At 36.5% G+C, this 24,196-nt stretch overlaps 1 protein-coding gene and 2 long non-coding RNA genes across 12 annotated transcripts in view; 1 reads left to right on the top strand and 2 right to left on the bottom strand.

Annotated features, from left to right (window-relative positions):
* LOC108003253 (uncharacterized) overlaps positions 1-9,182 on the bottom strand; it is a 38,367-nt gene extending 29,185 nt beyond the window's left edge. The window contains exon 1 of the long non-coding RNA XR_009830290.1: positions 8,892-9,182. This is a non-coding gene — a long non-coding RNA (uncharacterized LOC108003253). The remainder of the gene's footprint in view (positions 1-8,891) is intronic.
* Positions 1-24,196, top strand: part of LOC108003252 (A disintegrin and metalloproteinase with thrombospondin motifs 7-like) — a 62,396-nt gene that overhangs the window by 26,864 nt on the left and 11,336 nt on the right. For all 5 annotated transcript variants that reach the window (XM_062076567.1, XM_062076568.1, XM_028669426.2 and 2 more), the window contains exon 3: positions 22,553-22,829. In XM_062076567.1, the coding sequence (XP_061932551.1) occupies positions 22,553-22,829 (277 nt within the window). The remainder of the gene's footprint in view (positions 1-22,552; positions 22,830-24,196) is intronic.
* On the bottom strand, positions 14,164-18,457 carry LOC108003254 (uncharacterized). Of its 6 annotated transcripts, XR_009830294.1 has the most exons (7): positions 18,039-18,457; positions 17,920-17,955; positions 17,349-17,815; positions 16,558-16,647; positions 16,140-16,415; positions 15,830-15,927; positions 14,164-15,743 (listed from the first exon to the last, which is right to left on the bottom strand). It is a non-coding gene; the product is annotated as an uncharacterized LOC108003254 (long non-coding RNA). The 6 variants fall into 6 exon arrangements; XR_003698921.2 differs by having other exon boundaries at positions 16,792-17,955; positions 18,039-18,442; XR_001767010.3 differs by having other exon boundaries at positions 16,863-17,955; positions 18,039-18,442.

Raw genomic sequence — 24,196 nt, 5'->3', positions numbered from 1 at the left:
AGCTCGAGAGGCGAGTTACATTTAATTTAATTTAGCAAGAGAAAGTAAAAAAATTATTGTCGATAATTTATAATAGTTTAAATTGGAACAGGTGTCTCGAGATGTCGAGATCCGTTGTGAAATTGGAATTTAAATGCTTCTTTAATAAATTTATAATAATAATATTTCTCGATTCTATTGAAACGCGACCTGAACAGTTTATCGATCGGTTCTCTGTCTATATAATAACTTGGGTATTTGGTTCAATCTGTTCAACGTTTAAAAGGAGGATTAAAAATTTTAAGAGTATGTAACGTATGTAACGTATAATTATACGTTATATTGAAACGATTACTTTTTTATAAATTAATAATCTCGAATTAATAAGAATATCGATTTGTAAATAAGGTTCTTCGGATCTTTACTTCTTCATTAAAAAACGTATCTTTTACTTTATATACGCGCAAAGTCATTTGCTATTACACCCGAATAGAGAAAGTCGTCGAGTGCAAATGAAAAAAGTGAGAAAATAAAATTGAATCGATTCAATTTTTAAATTTTCCACGATGATGATGGAAAAGAAAAGAAAAATGAGAATAAGAGCGTGGGCGAGAAAGTATTTGGAAAATATTTATAATCGAATAAAGAGTAAGACGGTAAATCGTCGATGAACAAAGAATTCTCTTAGTGGAATGGGACAACGAAAAATACCACTGGCCGCGGCCGATACATCGTACGGATCCACTACTTGAATTTTCATATCGATCCAGATACGTTACACGTTCGCAGCATCGACAAAATTTGATCTCTTTGTTGTTTATGTTGTTCGATTATTATATGTCACTCTTTATTTTTTCTATTTTCTTTTCGTATATTAAGGTATTAAATATTATTTATAATTGACGATATGGCAAATAAGAAATATCGAATAAAAAAAAATTATATCAAGAAAATATAATAGCAAGTTCAGCGCATTTTTTTCATTAAGAAACAATACGCATGCGCGTTTATTTCTCCTCTCCGCCAACCCATGCCACGGTTTATATTTAAGAGTGTACGTATATACTTGATTACACTGTTGCCAAGTAAAGAAAATACACAGCGAATGAATAACACGTAACGTATACACTCGCAGAGGATAACCCTCAGTTAATAAGATTTACTTTTTTTAATATTCTCGTGAAATCGAGCAACACGCCATTTTCCTTAAAAAAAAATATATTTATATATATATACGTGTCTACACCAAAATTCCATTTCCTCTCTAATAATATCGTTTACTTTATTTCAATTATTTATTAATTATTTTACAAATATTTTTATCCTCGTATTATTTAAAAATCCGTCAAAGATTTTTTTGAAAATATTCGACTACGTCGAAACAAAATTCATATAATTCATAAACATCGGATTAATCTGATAAATTAATAATAGATTAATTTATTCTCTGCAATTTATTCTCTGATTCGATTCCTCCAACTGTTGCCTAAAACGTTGGCATTCCCCCTCCATCTCCCCACTTGTGAAACACTATATTCCAATTGCTCGTATCCAGACGCTTGAAGCGCCCTCGCAGCGAACCTCGCGGATTCGCTGACGCTCGGTGAAATTATGTTTCTAAGTCGGCCAATGGAAGGGCCGAAAAATGCCGAAATTCACGAACCAAATACGAACGTGCACACCTACTACTCTCGAATATTCCTTCTCCTGCGCCCTCGAGAAACTCGAGCACAAATACAGAGTGGAAGGGGGGAGGAAGAGTTGGAACCGTTGTAATAAAAGGAGAAGGGACAAGTGGAAAGAGAGAGAGAAAAAGAGAAAGAGAATACACGGTTGGATGAGGTTAAGACCGTTAATACTTTTTGTCTGGAACCGTTGCGCGAATGAGAGGAAAGGAAGAAAGGAAGAAAGGAAGAAAAGAAGAAAGAACATTGGGATGTAGAGTCATTATAACGATAATTCAGAAAGGAAAGAGATGTAGTCAAAGAGATGCGAGGAGAAAAAGAACGTTTGAAGGAATAATGGAAAAGAAAGAAGGGAAGTAGACATTGATAAACAGCGTGCACTGCTTAGAGTTAGTTGCAATAATTTAGACGGAAGGGCAAAGAAAAATAGAAGTACGCGCGGTGTGATTGTACGCAAGAGTGGTTGCAATAATGCAAAGAAAAAGGAGAAAAGAGAAACGCGTATGAATAGTACTGCATCGATGCGGAGGATCGAGAAGAAAAGGGATACGTGCGGCAAAAAACGTAACACGAAAGAGGGGAAAGCTGAACATTCTGAAGTAATCGCATTAATACAGAAAGAAAGAAAGAAGGAAAGAAAGAAAGAAAAGAAAAAGCACGGAGGTGGTATCGAGGTGGAGAGTGTGAAATGGAGAGAACAATGGAAAAAGGTGAAGAGCAAAGAGCGGAGGAGGAGTATAAGGAGAGGAGAAAAGAGAAGAGAGAGAGAGAGAGAGAGAGAGAAAGGGAGATGGTACGATGCATGCATCGGCGCAATTTGCTCCCAGCTTCCAGATAATGATTTAATTTGCCATACCTTGGCAGATTTATGACGGCGCACCTTCGACCAAGCACCGTCTACCTGTGAGAGCACACCTATTCTCCTGTGCGTCACCTCGTGAACGTAATCAGCTTCCAGGCAAGTTCGAGTACCAGCATTTATGTCGGAATAAATCTAAAATCCTCGGGGGTTGCACCGTATTCTTTCGACTATACTGAAATTCTGTGATATTTAATTCTCTTGGAAATTCCGTTGAGAATCGAATACGATTCCTTTTCCACGGTTCCTCTTTCTTTTCGCAATTATATTCAAAACATTTTCTTAATCGAATGTTAATAGATCATCTTATATAATTCTTATTCGAACATCAAAACGTATAAATTATTCTATAAATTTTTTTACAATTATATAAAAATTCCGTGATATTTATTTCCTGAAATTCGTAGAAAAATTGTGAAAACACTTTTTTAATCGAATGTTAATAGATCACCTTTCGAAATTCCAAAATATATGATATAATCCTTATTCGAACATGTAAATTATTCCTCGATCTTTTTTACACTCTTTTTTACACTCGTACAAAAAATCCATTTTCACCGAATCAAAATTAAACCCCGACATTGCAGCATTCGTGAAAACTACTGGAAACAACATCTAATCAAACGGTTATTTCGCGTCCGCCGTCCTCTCAAAGAGATTCAAACCCGGGAACATTGTTCGCCCGTACAAGCCTCTCCCCCTTCCCCTCCGCTTTGATCCCAATATCATCGACCTATCCAATAAACGTAATGCCAGGCTTTGAAATGTCCGTGTAAGCCACTCAACGTAACAAAGGGATCATGGGGCACGGCATCTTGCGGGGACAGCGGTGGAAAAGGGTAGATCGGGATGTCAAATTCAATTCTAACTCTCTAAGCGGTCGAAACCGATGGCGGTGTTGTACCGTACGAATTAATCCCTCGTATAATACCGTTATACGAGCGGGCCCCTGAAATTACCCGAACGTTACGTATCCGTGTCGCCAATTACGCTCTCGCGCGCCCTCTGCAACTCTCGAAACGATTGCTTCATTTACGTGTCGCGTAAATAAGCGTCCGCTTTCCACCAGAGGGCAGATCCGCGGTCTACGGATTGATGGCCGGCCGAAAATTACATTCGAGAATGCGTTGATCGCGCGAGAATCGTGCAAACAAATTCCGATAGTTTCGTGGATGGCTTATCGTTGGCGAATTAATATCGTCAAGGGTAATTGTAATTTCGTATTCGAAGCGATCGTTGAAGAATTTACATAGGAAGGAATTCGAGGTCGATACTTGCACATCGAGAGATTTAGCGTTTAGAGGAAAAGAGCGTCCAAATAATTGATTTGTCTTAGTTTCTCAAGGAGATCTGAAAAAACTCTGAGTGTAATATTATTGTTGTGTTCAATATGCAGTAGTATTGATTTTATAATCGTGGTTAGAATTTCCATCGAGAAAATTCATGAAAGTTAGGTTATGATTTGTCTTGATTTTTCGAGGGGATTTGAAAAGGATTTGAAAATTTCTGAGTTTAATTTATTATCGCGTCTAATATTCACTAGTGTTGCGATTTCATTATCGTGATTGTTATTGGAATTTCCATCGAGAAAATTAATCTTGGAATTAAAAGTCAATATTTCGTTCCTCGAATGTGTTATTGTAATTTCGTGATTTTGTTTCTCACTATTATGAATCTCAGTTTTTTCGAAGTTATTAATTTTTGAAGGAGATTTAGAGTAATTTAATGTAATTTGAATTCTAATGAAAGCGATGATGAATCGTTGAGATCCACGATACTTTTAAGAAAATATCGTTGAGCTAGAAATAACATCTTACCTAGATTCATAGATTTGATTTCACAATTGCAGAATTGGAGTTAAATTTCGAGAAAAAGATCCGATTAAGTCCCGAGAAGGAATGAAATACAGATGGTAAACGACATTTGTAAATTTTAATACCAAGGATAGGAGTGGCTGTTTAAAAATTGAGGCCATGTTTTACGTCCACCGGCACGTGGGAGAACTTCTCCAACAACGATAATATTTCAACGAAAAAATTCATCTGGAGAAACAGCGGTAGGGCAAAAGCAATTTTTCCGTTTTTAAGGATGCGATAAATATTTTCGGTAAATATAACACCAGCTAATTCATTAACCATACTTTAACCATGCGATTCCTTCCATTAATTTTTCCAGAAACGAGAAATTTATAATACAACGAGTAACCACAACAGACATTTCGTAATAACAGAATGAACAAAAGTTTATCTCGTAATTTCAGGATTAAAAAAAAGAAAAAAAATCGAGAAAATTCATGAAAGTTAGGTTATGACTTGTCTTAATTTTTCGAGGAGATCTGAAAACATTCTGATTTTCATAATCATAGAATTATTGGAAGAATTAATATATCGATATTGTCGATAATATTAAAAATGATGTCAAACTCGCGCATCCTATATCGATATATTAATCGCGTTCAAGCATTTTAACGGTTCATTATATCGAAACATTAAACTGAATACATATTTCGTCAAAACTCCGACTACTTCGAAGCTAATAATAAATGGAATAGAGGCTCCCTTTATTAATCTCAAATCATCGATAGACTCTTCCAGAGCCGTAATCTACCGTAAAATCGTTATGTCTCTATTTCAAACTTCGAATCGATAGAATAAAGCAATTATCAAGGCACGATCAATCGATCTAATTTCCAAGCGCGCAAACTTTGAAAAAATATTAAAAATCGAAATTCCGTTCAATCTACGATTTCGATGCGAAAAATAAATCTTAGGAAAAGCGATCTCGTGTTCGATATCGTCAACAAGCGTCAATCCAGTGTTTTACGAAAGCATAATCCGCATTATATTCTTAAATCTGAAATTAATCGTCTCTCTCTCTCTCGCTCGCTCGCTCGCTCACTCCCCCCCCTCTCTCTCCATACTTAAAGGCATATTCGCGGATCGTTCGAACGCCTCTGTTCCGTCAATTTTATGGTGTAATAAAACCGGATATCGCGCGCACGAGAAAATATACGCGTAACAGCAGGAGAAACATGGTTAATGCGAATATATATATATATATAAACGATCGCACGTGGGCACGTCGACGGCTTCAAGGAGAAATTAACAACAAAGTGTGCCGCTACTGTTTCTACAAGGATCTGTGCTAATTTTTTCTTTTTCTTTTTTTTTTTTTTTTTTTGTCTCCCGCACGTGTCGTCTTCCTTTCGAATCGTATGATTTAATTTAGATGTATCCTGAGTCTGGTTTCTGGTGACTGTATATAACAATCAGTTTCAGACAAATCTTAATTTTATTTATTGTTAAATCATTGGGATTAATTGGAAGGTTTATAATTCTAAGATTTAATCGATCTTCGAATTCGATAATAATTCGATTCTAATTTTGGAATTTTGATAATTGAGATTCTATTGGGATTTAGATTGGATCAAAATGGAAGTCTTCTCGAAATTTTTTCTTCCAGATTTAGATTATTCTTAATTTACTTGTTACTTAATTAATTACCCGAAAGCAGAGAATTCAGTGATAATTCGATGCTAATGTTTCATTTTTCTAATTCTCCTCTTTGATTATAATGGATCTAAAATTGAAATCTTTTCAAAATTTTTCTTATTCATATTTAAATCATTCTGATTCACTTGTTTAATATGTTCGAATTCGATGGTAAATCGATAAAGATAATTTTACATTCGTTACAAACCAACGTTTCATTTTTCTAATTATTCCCTCTTCTGATCACATTTCGCAATTTTAAGACGAATGCAATTCCATCCTTCTCCAAATATCGAAATTTAATTTCCCCGAATCCATCAAATATCTCTACCAGGCAAAAAATACTCCGATATCCCGATACAATACTCAACGATACATTTCCATGGTTTTCAATCCAATCCAGCGACATTGCGGCCAATTTTGATACTCGATATTAAATCCAGGTCCAGCTGGAAATGTAAAAGTACGGATCTCCATCCGGCTAATCACGATGAGGACAGATGAATAATCAGAAGGCCATATAGCCGATATATCAAAGCGAAATTCGGCGAATTCACAGTGGCCGCGGACGCGTGTAATTTCCTGCCTGCGATTTAATTCGACAAGTCGCAATTCGATCGATGCTACGAAGCCAATAGTATACCGGAATCCAACCAATTAATTAACCCTCGCGATGCGGGCTTGTCCTCCGGCTATGGCTTCCGTTGTACTTGTACTTGCGGGAGAAGGTGGATCAAAAATTTGATCCAATCCATCGAATGAATTATCTTTGACGATTATCTAATTCTAATTTCGATCCGATTGAATTTATCGAATTTCCATTTTTCTTCTTTTCTCCCGAGAACGAAACGTATCATAAATCTAATGAAATATTAAATTCTTGTTCTCCTAATTTGTCAAGATAATATTCACTTCAAATTTTCTTCTCCCCCTTCTCAATTCCTCTTATATTTAGAAAAATAATAATCGTGGAAGAATATTCAAAAGACAGCATATCGATCAACCTACTTCCAACAACAAATACGTACAGCAACGTTATCAAGAAGCAACGAGCCCGACACGCGAGTCCATCCTCCTCCGCTCCCTCCCTCCCTCTGAAAAGAAATAGTAAGGACGATTCGTTGCCGGCGGAAAGTACAAGAAGAAGAAGAAGAAGAAGAAGAAAGAGGAGAAGGAGACGGACAAAAAGCTGGCAGGTAGCTATCTAACCGCTACCGAAAGGTGTGGCCCCCTTTATCCCCCTTTTACGTTATCTCGAATCGCACGAAGTCCTCGCCCGTATCGTCGTCCGAGGATCAAGGATACAACCGCGGGACGTGTCTATTAAATTTCCAGGAACGATCGCGAGCTGCGATAGGCCCGGTCACGTCGGCTGCGAAATGCCTCTTGGACATGCATCTTCTCGCGTGAGATCCCTCCTCCTTGAACAAATCGCGCTTACAAGATGGCGTACACACTCTTTGCGTTAGTTAATTCGAAGTAAATAATGCGAATGTCCCTTCGATTCCTCTGAAAAGTTATGGGGAGAGAAGGAGGGAGGGGAAGAGAGAGAGAGAGAGAGCTGCGCACTCGACGCGGATTTATCCTTCGACTGGAAAAATGCTAATTTTATCGGCTCCTTTCCTCGAACCCTCCACTACTCTAGGGATCTAAATTTGTTGTAAAGAGCCAAGTACATCAAAGCGAGGTAATTCGTGGAATTTATTTATTTTTTTTGATCGGTGGGATATTTTTAGACGAAGGATTAATTCTCGTATGCCATCTTCTAGAGGAAAGAATAACTCGAATTTAAACAAAAGAATATCCGCAGTGATGGAATTTCTTCGTATTTTGAACAGTGAATCGTGAAAACGATTGAAAATTTTTGCTCTAACGTCGTTGTAAGATAGAATTATTTTTGGTTTCGATGACACAATGACTCGAGATCGCGTATGAAAACTCTTGAAAAATACATGGAACAATCGTATATATCTCCATTACAAAGAGGAAATTCATTTAGAAATCATTGTATCGGATTGGTCCTTCAAGGAGGTAAAATTAATTCAAGGAAGAATTATTCAACAACTATCCCCAAGCTGGAATATCGTTGTAAGTTATCCTGTTGACTCGTCAATTGAAAGAGAAAAAAAAACTGTACAACGTTGCGCTTATAAATCCGTTCTAATAAACGACCAAGATTATTTATGACTCTGTTATGCGATAACGAGATATCCAGCCACGGAATCGTCTCGAGAATCCACGTTAATTTAATTCTCTTGAATTTTTAACGAGAAGAAAATCTACGAAACGTAAAATTAGCAGTATAAAATTCTTATATTATCTCTAGTAATAATTTCTTTCATAAATCATAACTAGATTTCATCGTTCAATATTTTTATCATAATATAAGTTAGATGTTTTCTTTTTGCGAAAAATTCTAAATTTTCTTACTACTAAAATATATTACAATTAGCATTTCATCAAAACTTGAAGAAATTAATCATTGATCAATTGAAATTCTACATTTCGAATATTTTGTGTCACATATTTATATACAATTTAATTTTCCATAAATCACAATGCTACTATGATTTATACGATATACGTATATATACTTTTATTAGATTTTTCATAAAGCGTAAATCTACATTTCTCTACATTTTCCCACAAATGCATGCATAATCTACTCATGGTCAGACAACAATTCTTATGCAACTTTAATCCAACTCTTACTTACAATATACCTCTTTACTATACACGCATGTAAGTATAAATATATATCTCTACACATTTCGATAAATGCACATCGCAATCTACACATTACTGTCTCTACAAATTTATTACATTCCTACTGTATCTACTTATCTATTAAATAATTATAAAAATACATTTACATACCTTTCAATTTTCTATAAATCCACAATCTAATTTACGGCCACATAACCTCAGTTTCTTCGATTCTCATCTTGCAAGAAAAGGGGAGTTAATTGCGAGACAGAGGAGACAGAAAAAGTTTTCCAACTTGTGTACAACTTAACACCGATACGAGTACCGGGATTACGCCCTTCTGTCCTGGCAGGACTTATTAACGAGACGATAAATTATTCGAAATGTCAATTGCGCGATATCGTTCGCGTCGCGCACAATCGCGGCAAGGATCGTGAATGACGTCACGCAGCGATCGCTCGTGTCCCTCTTGCGCATGTCTCTTAGCCGAAGACAAGACGAATTAACTACGCAAGCATGGGTGTGTACACTTGTCGCAATGTGTTGTGCATAAGCCGATAGGTTAGGACCTCGAGGTTACCATCCATAATCCCTGGAGAAACTGCTTATGCTCGTTAATTATTTACCTTCTCATCAGAAGTGTACAAAGTCATTCGAGGGGTCGTTAATCATTATTAATCGATCATTTTCTTCTTTCCATTATTAAGTCGTAGATCATCGTAGATGAAGTTTTAATATTTTGATTCGTCGAAGGTGGATTGTAAGTAAGCGCGTGCAAATCGATAATATCAATAATATTTTTATGCGATTTGGTATTTCTTATTTGCTTTGATTTTTTTTATTTTTCTAATACGTGTGACGATGATATCGTCAATATCGATTCTTATTGATTTTTCCGAGACCAAATGCAATCGATAATACCTATTGTCGATATCGATAATTATTGATTTTTTCCATACGAGGCTACATACGTTCAATAATATTGTCGATAATTATCGATATTGAATTATCGATATTATTGAACGGATGTGGTTCTCTTAATATTTGCTAATCGATCCGAGTACCGTACTCATAATTCACTTTTATACTCCGATGACCGTGTTTGTCGAATATTCAAATGAGTTTACAATGTTACGAAATTAACGGATTATTTGCTCGAGCATACGTGTTAGTGTTTCGCTTTATTTAAACATGACCGAGTAAATATCTGAATATCGAATTCGATTTCTTGTTCTGTAAATATACGGTAATTCGAAAATATTGAATAAATAAGATTTATATCTTAATCTTTTATCTTAATTAAATGAATTCGACATAACGTAAATTTGAAATAACGAATAAAACGCTGATACAATACAATACAAAATCAGATACTAAATTTCGTTGCACCGTGTTTTACAGACAATTCCAGGGAAATCGATAAACGACGTGCAGACTTTTCCACCATTATTTCCCCGCGAGGTATATAAATTCTGTCTTTCCCTTCGTTACACGCGTTTCCTGTCAAGTAACAGGGCAGATACAACAACGTGATCGGGGCCGGTGAATAACGACTCCTTTTATTTCATCCGCGATAGTAATCGGTCCATTGAACGGCCGTGGAACGTATAACGCCTTGATCACGAGAGTTCGAGGAATCCAGGAGAGTTGGAAGGCGGATGGAGCTCGCCTCGTAACGAGATCAAGGAATCCGTTGCGGCGGCACGTGTTGCACGAGTTGCATCGATCGCCCCGCGTGTTTTCCGCGTTTTTTCGCAGCGAGAAAAATCGTTCACTTTATGACACGTTGGTGGGTCGACCGTTGTCGACTGTGAAGGTGGCCGATACGGATTTACGAGCTGGCAGGTGTAAAGTAAATCGGCGTGACGGTCGGTTTTCACATATCGACTTCCCTGATATTTGTACCTGGCCGATAAAACAGGAATACCGTAAGAATGGAATAACGTGATATCGAAAAGAGAGATTGAAACCAGGCTCGTTTAGGAAAATTAATTTTTTAGAAATATTTGAGAAATTGAACTGAAAATTTGTTTTATTCAAGTAACGAGGTAAATTATTTTCAAACGGTATTATTTCAATTAAATTCCCGACCGAAACATCGATTCACTCAGTGCGTAACGTGTAAATGATATATAAAGTCGGAAGAACCACGATATTTTTTTCACAAGGTGAGAGAGTTACCGACTCATTACCGTAATTAATTACGCGATCGATCAATCACACGATGACGTTAAAAATGGACAACATGGATGATTAACAGAGCGATCGATATCGTAGCCATTAAACTAATCTTTGATGAACACGCGAGAGTCGTTCTCAAAAAAAAAAAAAAAAAAGAAAGAAAGAAAGAAAGAAGGGAAGAAAGAAAAGAAGAAAGATTAAAACAACCATTTCCCCGAATCTTCGTCCCCCTCCTCCCCCTCCTCTACCTTTTAAGCGTGGAGAGAGAAAAAGAAAGAAAATCGATGTTCCCTTTAGCAGTGGCGGAACTTGGTGATTTCTTGATAAAAGGCATGCGAGAGTTCGTATTCCTTGGGGAGGGTGGCTTTTACAAGGTGGATGCATCTGCTCGAGTCGAGAGAAGAATGGTCGGCACAAAGGGAATGGGAAAGGGGCGAGGCGAGGGGAGAGGGGGCGAGAAATCGATGGCGAACGAAAGGAAGGAAGAAGGAGGAAGGGGCAAGAATCTCGATGATGATAAATGCTTCCTGCGGAGGAACGTGATTTATACCGTCATTAGAATAGTCGCCACGAACCACCCGTATGTGTGTGTGGGTGGTGCATAATGATGGCTACCACTACACACGTGTGTGTGCTCCCGTATTGGCTTTCAAGAAAAAAGTATTCCGGTTGCACGGATCATTGGGACGACCGTAACTCGTGGCGAGTAAGACGAAACGTATTGAGAAACGTTCCTTTCGAGAATTTGAAAATGTTCCATCGATTATCGCTTCGTTGGTTTAAACGTTGCAAAGATTGTCAAAAAGGAAAAAGAAGGAGAAATGAGAAAAGATGTGGACGTAATCGAGATAAGATTTTCCAACGTTTTGACCACCGGCGAAGCGAGCCAATTATCCGAGTTTATTATTCCAGCTATTTCGAGAAGTAGCTGGGAGGTGGCGCAGCGATCGGCGCTAACCGTTCATCAACGCTGTTTTTCCAACGTTGCGATGGTGTGGCTCGATTAAAACGATCGATTATAATGCTAATTGCCGAAAGTAATAAGGACCACCCATCCGATAGTCCAGATCTGGTGAAATAGATACGCATTAATTGGACGGGAGGGGCTGTTCCCCTCTCTGATTACCTATTACCGATAATTATATGTTAACCACGTATATCGAGATCCGGGCCGGCACGTACGACGACCGCTCGAGAAACCTGTTCCCCTACAGCGGTGAACATTGAATCAAATTGCGTGCGCGTGCATGCGTGTACACCGACTGTATTCACGCCTCCTAACCTTTCGCTACCGGTTAGATCTACACGGTGAATAATTACAGTTTGGTCCATCGGTGGATGGATCGTGGGGCCATTGCGGCCACCGGCAGAGCCGTAGATTTCGACGATTCCTTCGATACAGGCGTAATTTTCGACCTATTCGAACGAACGTATAAATGTTCCACGATTAATGTTTCTTTGTGATTCTTCGATGATTCTTTACAAAAGTAAATAATTATATTTTATTTATCGAGGAAAGAATTTTTGTGTACAATGGAATTTTAATAGAGAATCGAAACGAAAGATTTTAAAGTTCGAATCGAGAAAAAGATATAACACGATGGATCTGGTATAATTCTGAGTGAATTTTTGTGATAGTGCGAATGTTACAATTCATGGTTAAATCTTCATGGATATTTTTAAGGAGCAATGAAGAATTGATTCTTATAAAATTCAAACGTTTAAAATCCACAAATCTATTTATCTAACAAAAATAACGATCTCCTTCGTATTTTTGCTATTTCCAGAAAATTAATAATAATCATCAATTTCAATTTTAGAATAAAAATACCCAGCTCACAGAGGACACGAATTTATGCAAATTTTTCATGAATCGTATTTCCAATTTGTCATAAAATATTCGTCACAAAATTACATTTCTCGAATTTCCACGTTCAAAATAGAAATAGAATTTCGTTCCGTCATCTTCCAATTATCGGGTGCAAATCTGGCGTGCAAATCCGATCAATTAACAAAAAAAAAAAACAAAAATGAAGAGATTTTCGATCGATTGTTTAACGAGTTTATCTCGAACGCTTTTTTCCAATTCGAGACAAGTGAGTCACGAGGAAGGAATAGAAGAATCGGGATGGAGGCAACAATGCGATTGTTGTCTATGAGTGACGGGTTGACCTCGAGCAATTATGAAAATGGGTGCAAAACAAAGGAGGGATTGATGAGGAATTGCAAAGGTGACAAATTGCCAACATTATTGCTGTGGCGTAACACACTTTGCAAGCTGTGCCTTTGCCCAATCAAATTCAATTAGCTTTGACATTCGTTAGACACTGTTCGTGCCGAACGATTCAGCATGCCTGAATCGATGTATGGATGGAAAGGAATATCCCAGGGAGGAATAAGTAATATCAAGAATAATTAATATTTTCGTTCTTCTCACTTATACAGATCGATTTCGAATTAATTTTCAGTATATATATAATAAGTATTTAAAATCCTCTTAAAATATTTTATCTATCCACTCGCTATTTGAATGAATCAAAACCATAATCTACGATTGAAAGATATAAATATCTTCGCCTATGTTAATTAGAATTGTAAAATTCTGTTGTAAAAACTTTCTATAGATCCCTTTACCTAAGATAGAGGCGCGTAGAATTAATAAACGTAAAAGACCGATTGTCGATTATCCACGGGATATAAATATATTGGTGAAATTTATCGGAGGGATTAATCATCTCGAATGCAACTTGATGATAATTTCTTTGAAATTAGCATTGCGCAATTGATAAATAACGTTCGAGTAACAACGTGCTAGATACGTTGTAAAAAAAAAAAAAAAAAAGGGAAAAAGAAAAAGAAAGAGATTCACGATTTTCACGCTATTGTAACGTGGTAATTGGTATTGATTTGTCGATCGGTTGGACCCCTTTTATTGCGAGTACGGCCTCTGGGCCGGTGCTCGGCGCATTTTATGCCGTAAAAATTTATTACGCCATGAATACTGAATACAAATTATTATTGCTTATTAGCAACGCTTTGCATAATGGAGAACGGTGTAATTTATAAATTGTACTGCACCGGCGTTTTTTCGAACGCAGCAGCCAGTGGAACTTTCGTTATAATTAATCAATAATTCCTGTCGAGGAGGAGGAGGAGAAGGAGAAGGAGAAGTATGTCGATAAGAGTTTCTATTCTTTGGTTTTTTAAATGTTAATACTAATTCTTAATTATTGATATTTTTTTTAATAAACAATGTAAACAATTACTTGGAAAAATTTCAATTTTAATATTTTTTCATTTTCATATTAACAATTATCATATTCGTATTTTTCGATAATATTACAATTGTTATTTTTAAAACAGATTAATTTTAATATTCGTGAATTATATATTTTTCCATCTTGATAACAATTATTGTATTTTTCAATAATTTTATATACAATTGTTAAAGCAGATTAATTTTAATATTTGTATATTGGATTACTATAATATCTCAATAGTATTTTTTAATAATATTACATACAATTGTTATTGTTAATATTCAAACGCAGTCTATATCACATTAAAACATTTTGTAAGAATATTGTTAAGAATTCTATGATTTATGTATAAATTGTACGACATACTTGATTGTTTAATTTCACTGAATTATACACAAACAAACAGCGCAGGAAAAAAAGAGCATCGACAATCAATTCCTCATTGTATTCAATAGAGAGATATAATCAAAGCGACTATTCTCGAGGCAAATTCAACTTTGATCATCACTCTTCAGCAGTCGTTACTACGTGCAAAGCGTTATCGATCATGCTTATCAACCAAATTCAACCGTTAATAGAAGTTAGGCGTGGACCGCGAGACACTTTAACAAGCAGAGATAAGCAAAATTTTATTTAACGGTTGAAGTTAAAGAGAATAATGTTACTTCGGTAAATTACTTGAATAATTTATTACTTAAGCATCGAATAAATAAATAGCGATGAATGAATGGAGTTATAAACAAAGATTTTACTTAAATAAAAAAAAAAATACATATCTTTATGAAACAACGATAAAAAGAAATCTTTATTCTTTATTTTTAAAATTATTTTCTTCTTCACCTTTACTGTAATTATCTATTCACAAAAAAAAAATCATTTTTTCACTACAGCTAAAATGTTTACTTTTCATTTAATTTCAAAAACAGGAAAATCTCTTAGATCAGTCTGAATGAATTCCAGAGAAATTGATTTTTCACGGATTACAAAAACTAGGGAAGCGAAGATATATTATATGTGTCGCAGATAATGAATTATATGGAAAAATAAGTAAGTAATATATTTTTAAAAATAAAGAAAGTAACTATTTCTTTTTCTTTCTTCGTAAAGATATATCTTCTTTTTCATTTAAACGAGGTCCATTCATTATTAACTTAAGTAACTTTATACGAAATTTTATCCGATTAATTTTTGTAGGTTAGTTTAGGCCAACTCTTTCTCAAACGCGCAAAAGGCGGAAAAGGCGTTTAAGCGTGGCCTCGCGATCTCGCGAACTGCGAGCATGGGCGTCGACAAGCGACAGCGCTGCGACCGCCCATCGATACACCTCGTTGGCCGGACAATAATAATTTATATACGCGGATCATGCCGCTAGATTGCACGCACAAGGTAGAGACTTACACGGCGTATTGCCGGCCGAGAATAACGACTACTCGGCGACCATTAACTAACCACAATCGAGCTGAACGCCAGTCAGATCGCCGGTTCCGCGCGTTATGCTAATCCCACCTTTGCTCCTTTGGCCTGCCTGCCTGCCTTCCTGTCTTCTATCCCGATTCGAACGACAGACGAGTCGATAGAGAAACTGTGGAAAGTCGGATGTTTTGTTTAAACATTTGTCACTTTTTTAATTTTTATTTTTGGAAATTAGGAAACAATTAGGATACTCACTTTTATTCTCGCGTGTAAATTTTATGATAGTGGTGTTGATTACTATTTAAATCGTGATAAATTTATAGGTGTTTTTGTCTATATAGATATAAAGATATCTGAAAAAATAAGAATTATTCAAAAAAGTATATTTAAGTATAAAAATATAGTATGAAAATACTGGATTAAAATTTAAATTTAAAATATTTGTTTCAATTTGTATTTTGTTAAGTCAAAATAATTTTTTTTTCTTTTGTGAATTTCATATGTACAAATGATATAATTACATTCTTTATGGCGTAGTTACTTTTCATCATATTCTCGCATTTACCTTGGGCTTCGAAATGAGGATAGTGCAGGAGCTTATTTCGAAATATCGACGATCGATCGATTCCTCCTATATATTTTCCGCACAAGTTTTAGCAGATGAAACTTGTTACCGATGGCATATACGAGTATAACAATGATTGAGGTTGTCCCTTGATATCGACTCACGTAACTCTCGAAACAAAAGCATCCTCTCTCTCCTGGGACGTCGTGTAATATATTTCGAAGGAACCATATACTTCGATCCGTAATATTAATAGAACTGGCAAAATTGAATTTCCTGGTTCGGATAAGAAACAATAAATGTATCGATGTTAAGACTTCTTACTATACGTTACTATAGATTTTGAGATTGTTGCAAATATTTAAATTTAATGTAAAGATATCGATCTAAATTCTAGAAAAATAACATCCATACTCACAGTTTTTTTTTTTTTGTAACTCTACAAAATGATCAACAATCCAATGCCATTCCTGCAAAAATGCAAGAGATTCCTGCACAATAGATATTCCTGGAAACGGATAAAATTTTTAAAGATTTTTGTTTCATTTCCTGGAAATAAAAATAACGTTAATATAAAAATTAAATAGCTAAATTTTTAATCGAATAATGTTAAGTTATAAGATCGATAACGCTTTCACAGGCGGCCATTAACCTATAATTTTGCCGAATAAATAAAAAACTAGCAATAAATGTCATAATCATGAAATTAATCGCGCGACCAACTTCGATCGATCACTTTGTCATCCGAGTCGTTTTTTCTATCCGGCAAAAAATATTTTTCCGGCGTGAATTCCGATCATTTATGGCAAGAACGGAGAAGTCGACGAGCCAGTTTTCCTCGAGAATCCGATTCCTCGAAACGGAGAGCCACGGAGTGAAGAGAAGGTAGAGAAGCCGCCGCTCGCTGCCTTAGATTCTCGCGTGTTCACGGCAATTAGAGGAAGGTGTGACAGATACGAAGAGGTTTTGCCGTGAAACGAGCAGGGAGGAAGGTGGAGAGCGTAACGCATGGCCAGCCATAAATTATCGGCCGATGGTAGGAATTAATCGGATCCTAGGAATGGAAGACGAGGGGAGGGGAGCCGTGTGCGCGCATTCATCGTTACGAGAGGAGCGGCTCGGTATACGTGGCATCCAAGCCGCCACGACCAATTAAACGAACAAAGATGTCTAAATGGGACCGCTAGATCGTCATAGAAATATATTTACTTGTGATTGGATGCATTCAGTTCCCGAACGGCCATAAGCCGGACACGAAATAACGAACGGCCGCAAGATTGCTCGATCGATAATGTCCTCATCCATTTCCATTCACCGGTTCGAGTAACACTTCAGCCACGATGAAATTACTTAATTTGCGCTCGGCCTGCCAACTGGCTCCCCCTGTCGCGTCCTCGGGATTCTGATCGTTTGTTATCGGGGAAGGCTCGAGTAATCTACGGTTATTTTAGATCGTCTTTACCATCGCCGCGTGTGTGCGTGGTTAACTCGTTGAAACTATCGTTGAACTATCTCTTCGTTCTATCTATATTATTAAAAGGGAACTTGCGAATCTGACGTTCTGATCAAGGATTGCTTAACGACGTATGTGCAGTAGATAAAATTATTTCGAAGATGATGAGGTTAGATAAATTGAACATCCTTCAGGGATAAGTAAGATATACGTTGCGATAAATCTAGATCAATATTGGATTAATTTTAGTTAAGTTTCGATACACAAATAAATATGTATTGAATTCAAATTTGTTTAATTTTAGACGTGACGTAATGCGAACCTAACCTAAATCTAATCCATCGTAAATTATTCTAAACATCGCTGAAACATAAAAAATATCAGTTATATTTAGAAAGAAAGAAATTATTTATAATGGAAATCTTGATAAGATATTTCAAAAATACCAAAATCAACTAAGTGATTCTTATTCCAAACAATTATCGATGTAATAACTCATTGTTGTCGCAGTTATCCACGTCGATATCGATAGTCCATTCCATTTTCTTCGATTGGAAAGATTCTGGTTCTAAAACCTTGTAAACTATGTAGACATTTATAGCCTGTAAGATTCCGATAGAGGATTCAATTTAAGACACGGAGAGCGTAACAATAAGACTCGATTAACTTGGCACGAGAGGCGAAGACATCGGAGGTCGAAACGGAGCAATCGATTCTCTCGATAAGAGTACCGCAACCATGTTTCAGTTCGAGATAAATCCGGATTAGTACGACGAGGTAGTCGCGATGAGGAAGAGACGCGTTGAATCTTAAGGGGATAAGGTTTCGGTAAATATAACGCTTTGCCTGTTAACCGGTTCCACTCGTAAATTGCCGAGAGGATAGTGAATTTATACGATTCGCAATTTATGTTGATCCAACCGGGTACAGCGTTCCGCGGACGTCAAATGGAAAAGTATCGAGTTTACAAATAAATTTAACGTTGTCCAACATCTAACGAAAACGCTTCGAGGGATTTCGCGGTAAATCTCGTCGTTTGAAAACTCAAACATTGTATCAACCTACTAAACGTGTTGAAAACAACGCTGAAACTTTCTCTATTCAACTTCGAAGAACATTCCAAAACTTTATGAACGGTTAAAGAAATGGGTTAGAAAATTAAATTTTCTTTCAAGTAACCTCATCTGTTATAAAACTAACCTGATCTGTCACTTTATCGTCTGACTTTGTATTTTGAATTAGAGTTGGAATTACCGATATTGTTATCGATAAATATCGTTAAGATATTTAATAACAGGTAAAAATAATTATTTTTATTTTTTTTACATTTATTATCAAAAATATTAATTATTCATGAACAAAGGATATTTTATTGATTTTTTAATATATTTAAGATATCGTTAAGATATCAATGTGATAGAAACAAATGAAAATGGCTTAAATGAACTGATTATTATTCAATTAAATATATTTTTTCAATAAAATCTATTTTTAGATTATAGATTATATTTTTTACATGTCTTATAATAATATACAATGATAAAAATAGAAATCAATAAGATATCGATAAAATATTAATGATCATAACACTCGATTTCGAAAATTAGTTAATATAGTTATAATTTGTAGAATTTTTGTTATTTCTGTTCTTTTTGGAACATTTCTAGAATATTAGAAAAGCATCCATGTAAAATCCTAATGCACAATGAATATAATAACGAGAAGAAAAGATACGATTATCTATTATAATCTAAATTTATGTACGGAAATGAAAATTTTTTATCACAACGAGAGACTCGAGTAGTAAAAATTTAAGAAAATATCCAACGAATATACGTGTCTACACGCCCATCAAGAATCGCCCATCCATCTCGAATAATTTTTTCTTTTCGAATTGTTTTCTCCTTTCGACTCGAGTCGAAAAGCCGGGCGGCTCGATCGGTAACGAAGCTCGATCTCATATCGGGAATAAAGAGTGCCGATCGAAAAGAAAGGGAGAAAAATCGGGGCGGATCGTTAACCGGGGCCGACGACAATGTTCGTGGCGTGGTTGAAACCACCATGGCAACAAATCACTCCTTATATAGCCGATCGGCGTTTCTGCGCGCCTAAGATGAAAAGAAACGGTGCAAAAAAAGGAAGAAAAGGCGGCCGCGTAAAGGTGGAGAAAAAGATGACGATGAAGAAGGGAACGATGGGGGGAGGGGAGGGGGTGCGCGGAGAGGGAGTTGGAAGGATGTGAGGGGGGGTGGATCGGGCCGTAAGGCCCCATGCGGCGCTGAATCACGCTCGAACCTTTTTCACTTTCAGGTCCTTCAACGGCGCCCTGCTCGAAGGCTTACCTTTGTGAGGCTGGCGCCGTGATTTTTCACGGTCGCCGTCCGGGAATAGTCGAAACACGACCAACGGCTCGTTCCACCCGTATTTAAGGCCCTTCGTCTGGATCGCCTTTCCTATTTCTTCCCGCGACTCGCCTCTTCTGCCCCCAACTCCTCCTCCCCCCTCCCTTATCCTCGAATCGAATTATTTCCAGACTATTTTTACGCTATCCACGGGTTTACTGGCAGCTCCTGCTGGAATCTCGAGATTCTCGGTATCGGCAGTATTCTCTTGGGACAGGTTGTATCGTCGTAAGTTGGAACTGCTTTCGGATCGAATTTAGCGGCTGGTGAAAATCGAGGATCTCGGGGAGTTAATTTTAAGAAGGGGAAGGGGAAATATATTGGCGTGTAAAAATTTCGAAACAGGATATAAAATAGATTAGTTATTTTTAATCCGAATTTCATAAATAAGTAAGTCTCGAAATTTTCGAAACAATTACGGAAATATATCCCATATATATGTTGCTTATTTTTTTAATTTCAAAATATATCGTACCATAAAATTTTCCTTAGAGCTCACTCTCGCGTACTGATCGCGAAATATATTTCCAGAAATATGAGGGGGAAAAAGTGCAAAATCTAAATCCTTGGCGTCCATGAACGGGCAAAAAATTTTCCCTCTTAAATTTCGCCACGGAGACCGGCGAATTGGGGCAGGCGATAAACGGATATTTTTTTTTAATAAAAGAACGGAAGGACGCGTGAAAAACGAGGCGTGAAAGGATAAAGGAGAGTGGAAAGGCTAACGACTACTCGGGCCGAAATTCGGTTCGAGGTTGTCGAAGTTACGTTTCGTTGTAATGGCCGCGATAAAAGGGAACCAGATAAAAGAGGGCGATAGCGGAAGAGAATCGAGGAGAATGGGGGCGGGCGTAAAACGTGAATTACATCGAAATCGGACGATGGGTGGTTCCGCCAATCAATTGCCAACTTGACAGCGGATGGCCAAATGCTATCGATGATCGAGCAATGATTAATGACGCGGCACAGCTATAAACGCCATAATCTGCCATCGAGACCGATTTACATTGTACCGTTGCTTGTTTCGAAGGTGTTGCGTTACGATGCGGACCCACCGCTGATTCTTTCGAAACGCTCCTCGCTCATCCCAAACTGGGTAATAGGATTGCAACAAATAGAATTCCTTTCGAAATTCTGTGTGGGATGCGTTTCTTAATGTTTTTTCGAGTTGCAACTTTTTTTTGTGGTATTTAAATTACCCGTGATTTTTTTTTTGCAGCGAAGTAAAAATTTTTGTACAAAATTTAACAATTTCTGAAACAAGTTGATCAATGGGAGGATTACTTTTTGATGTTAAGTAAAAATAATAAATTGATAAAAAAACGAAAATGAATAGTTAAATAACGTTACGCATATAAAAATTTTTTTAAAAATTCTTTTCCATTAATCAACTTTGTTAATCGATAATTAAACTTCCTCGAAATTTTCGTTCAAAATTTAAAGTTTAAAACAGTTGTAAAGAAATATATAAAATTTTTTGCTACGACATATGTGGTTTCATTTAAACTTTCGTTATGAAATGGATACTTAACTACGTTCATAATAATCTACATCCCCCTGTAGTTATAAGTTGTTCAATTGAGATAGAAGCACAGATTATTATTCAAGTAATTTTCACTCTGATGCGAAAAGTCTTTGTAGTTGTAATTTCCGTTAATCATTTTTTATACGTAAATTTTATAAAAGGAAATTTATTTGTCGATATCGTGTCAAAAGTGATTTAACTTTCAACACTTTGCCTTTTATAAATTAAATATTCAGTATTATTAAATTATTAACAAATACAAAATTTTTAAACAGATAGAACGGATGTTTATAAATATTCATAGAATTAACTTGTATCTTCGTTATTCGGAATATGCAAATACGCGAGAATTCCATTATAAAATTATACAACTTATTGTTAATTGGATTTTAACATTGCAAACTTAACACATTCGCTCCATACCCTTCGCGATAAACATTGCTTATTAATTTTCATGAAATTTTTTTCATATTTAACGAAGATGATCACGCATATTAAACAACTTTTTAAGTTTATGCAAATTGAAATTTTCATTAACTGAAAAAAAAAAAAATAGAATTTGAATAAAAATCTGCTTTCCTTAAATATCGTTTTAATTTGGATTTTTATATCTCTCTGCATATCATCCGCGTTATTATTCATTTAAATTTTCATAAACGCAAAACCATCTCCCGGTTTACACTTTTACTTTCTTTTAATCTGAAAAATATAAAAAATTAAATTTTCGAATAAAGAATTTTTATCCATTTTAACCTTTTCAACCTTCTCAAAATTTTATTCTCTCTTTTTGTTTTACATCATTTTCATAATACAAATATTTCTCTTTAAACGTTTAACAATCAAAAAAAAAAAAAAAAAAATTCAATCATTCGGCAAAGAGTTCCTTTGAAAAGGAAAGTCCCAGGAGCGGAATTTGGGTTCTCGCCTCTCGACGAATTCTAACGCGGCGCTGTATAGAGCGAGCAACACTCGGTCTCCCGGCAAAGCCAGAACAAAGACTCGATGTAACACGATAGTGGGTTTCGTGTTTCAGGCGGGCATGCTGCGCGGCGATCACGGCGAGTTCTGGTTGGAACCAGTCGCCCTGTCCCCGGAAGAAGAACGAGTCCGGTTGGAGGAAGAAAGGCTGGAAGACGCCGGCGCCGAGGGCCGTGGTGCCGCGGGCCTGTACCGGAACTCGGTGCTGGGCAGGCCCCATCTCGTGTTCCGTAGGTCCGTGGAGCAGCCGCAGCTCGAAATCGGCGCTGCAGGCCGTGCCAGACGGCGGCGGAAAAAGAAGAAAAAACTCGAGAGAAACTGTGGCACTCGCGGTGAGAATCCACCGACACCGTTCTCCCCTTTTACTCTCCCCGTGCCCTCTCCTCTCCCTCTTTCTTTTTACTCTCAGCCTTTCCCTTTCTTTTCGTCTTTTTTCCCCCTCCTCGATTCTTCTCGTCCCTCGGCTCTCCGTTCGATTCTTGCTTTCCTTTTATCTCCTCTTTGGAGGGGGAGGAGGAATGGATGGAGAGGCGACTATTAGCGGTTATGTACGTCTGTCCGACTCTTTTTTTTCTCGTTCTACTCGAAACGAACGTCTCGAGTAGTTTAAGTTACTTTGTAAGTTTCCTTTCTTTTTTTTTTTTTGTTGTTTCATTTAGAAGATGAGACTCGTTCGGTTAGGTAATGTATAATATTAATTTTGCGAGTAAGATCGAGTGTGATGTATCGCTTGGCTCGATGATATTCGAAGAAAAGTGAAATTAAATGGAAATTTGTATCATTTAATTGTCGATTTAATTGGATTCATGGTATTCAATCAGGCGAGCAATTTCTCATAAACGAAATTAATTAATAAAGGAGAATTCTCGTTCTCGACACTTGTCGTGTTCGATCGAGAGAAATATATAGGGTGTCTCGTTTAATTTTGACGGTATTTAATATGTCGTTAAAAGTATCAATTTTATATATATCTAAAGATTATTAAAAATTATTATTATATAAACAGAGTACATAATCTTTTTTGCTATAATAGATTACAGAATACTTAGAATAATAATTATACTAAAGAAGTAAAGATTATATCAAAATTACTGTACGAAAAATTCAACAAGACAAGCGATAATTCAGATAGATTATAATTTAATTGATTTTCTCCGTTCATCCTTCCCAACTCGTTCTCTCTTCCCGTTTCTTTTCCCGATTTCTCCAGCTACGAACGTTTGCGCGTTGAGGCCACGGGATAATTGGATACACGAGCCGCAAAGCGTGGGCGTGTCGACGCCGAACCTTATCTCCTTATCAATGAAATTGCCCCCGGGATAACGACAAATGTTAACGCGCCAACCAATTTTTCCCCCTTCTGTTAATTACGCGGGCTCACGTAATTAGAGGCCGTTTTAGCGTCCAGCTAAATACTCTCGCACCAGTTTCTAATTAGATACCGCTATTTTCAAATCTCGTTCACACGTGTCATATCTTAGGATCAAGAGCTCTACCCTTCTATCTTCTTCTCTCTCGTGAATTTCGCGTTCTTACTTCCCGATAAATTTTTTTCCAATTTGAATAATTTAAATGCGCTCATAGGCGTGCGAACTCTCCGACATTCTCGATGTTTATTGACAAGTTTCGAAGATTTAGTAATTTACAGTGCAACGAGTGGGATGAGAGTTTATTTCGTAAAATTATTTTTTCGTATTCG

Source organism: Apis cerana, linkage group LG6 (assembly GCF_029169275.1).
Source record: "Apis cerana isolate GH-2021 linkage group LG6, AcerK_1.0, whole genome shotgun sequence".
In the NCBI taxonomy this organism is placed as follows: Eukaryota; Metazoa; Arthropoda; class Insecta; order Hymenoptera; family Apidae; genus Apis; species Apis cerana.
This window is presented reverse-complemented; position numbering and strand designations above follow the sequence as displayed.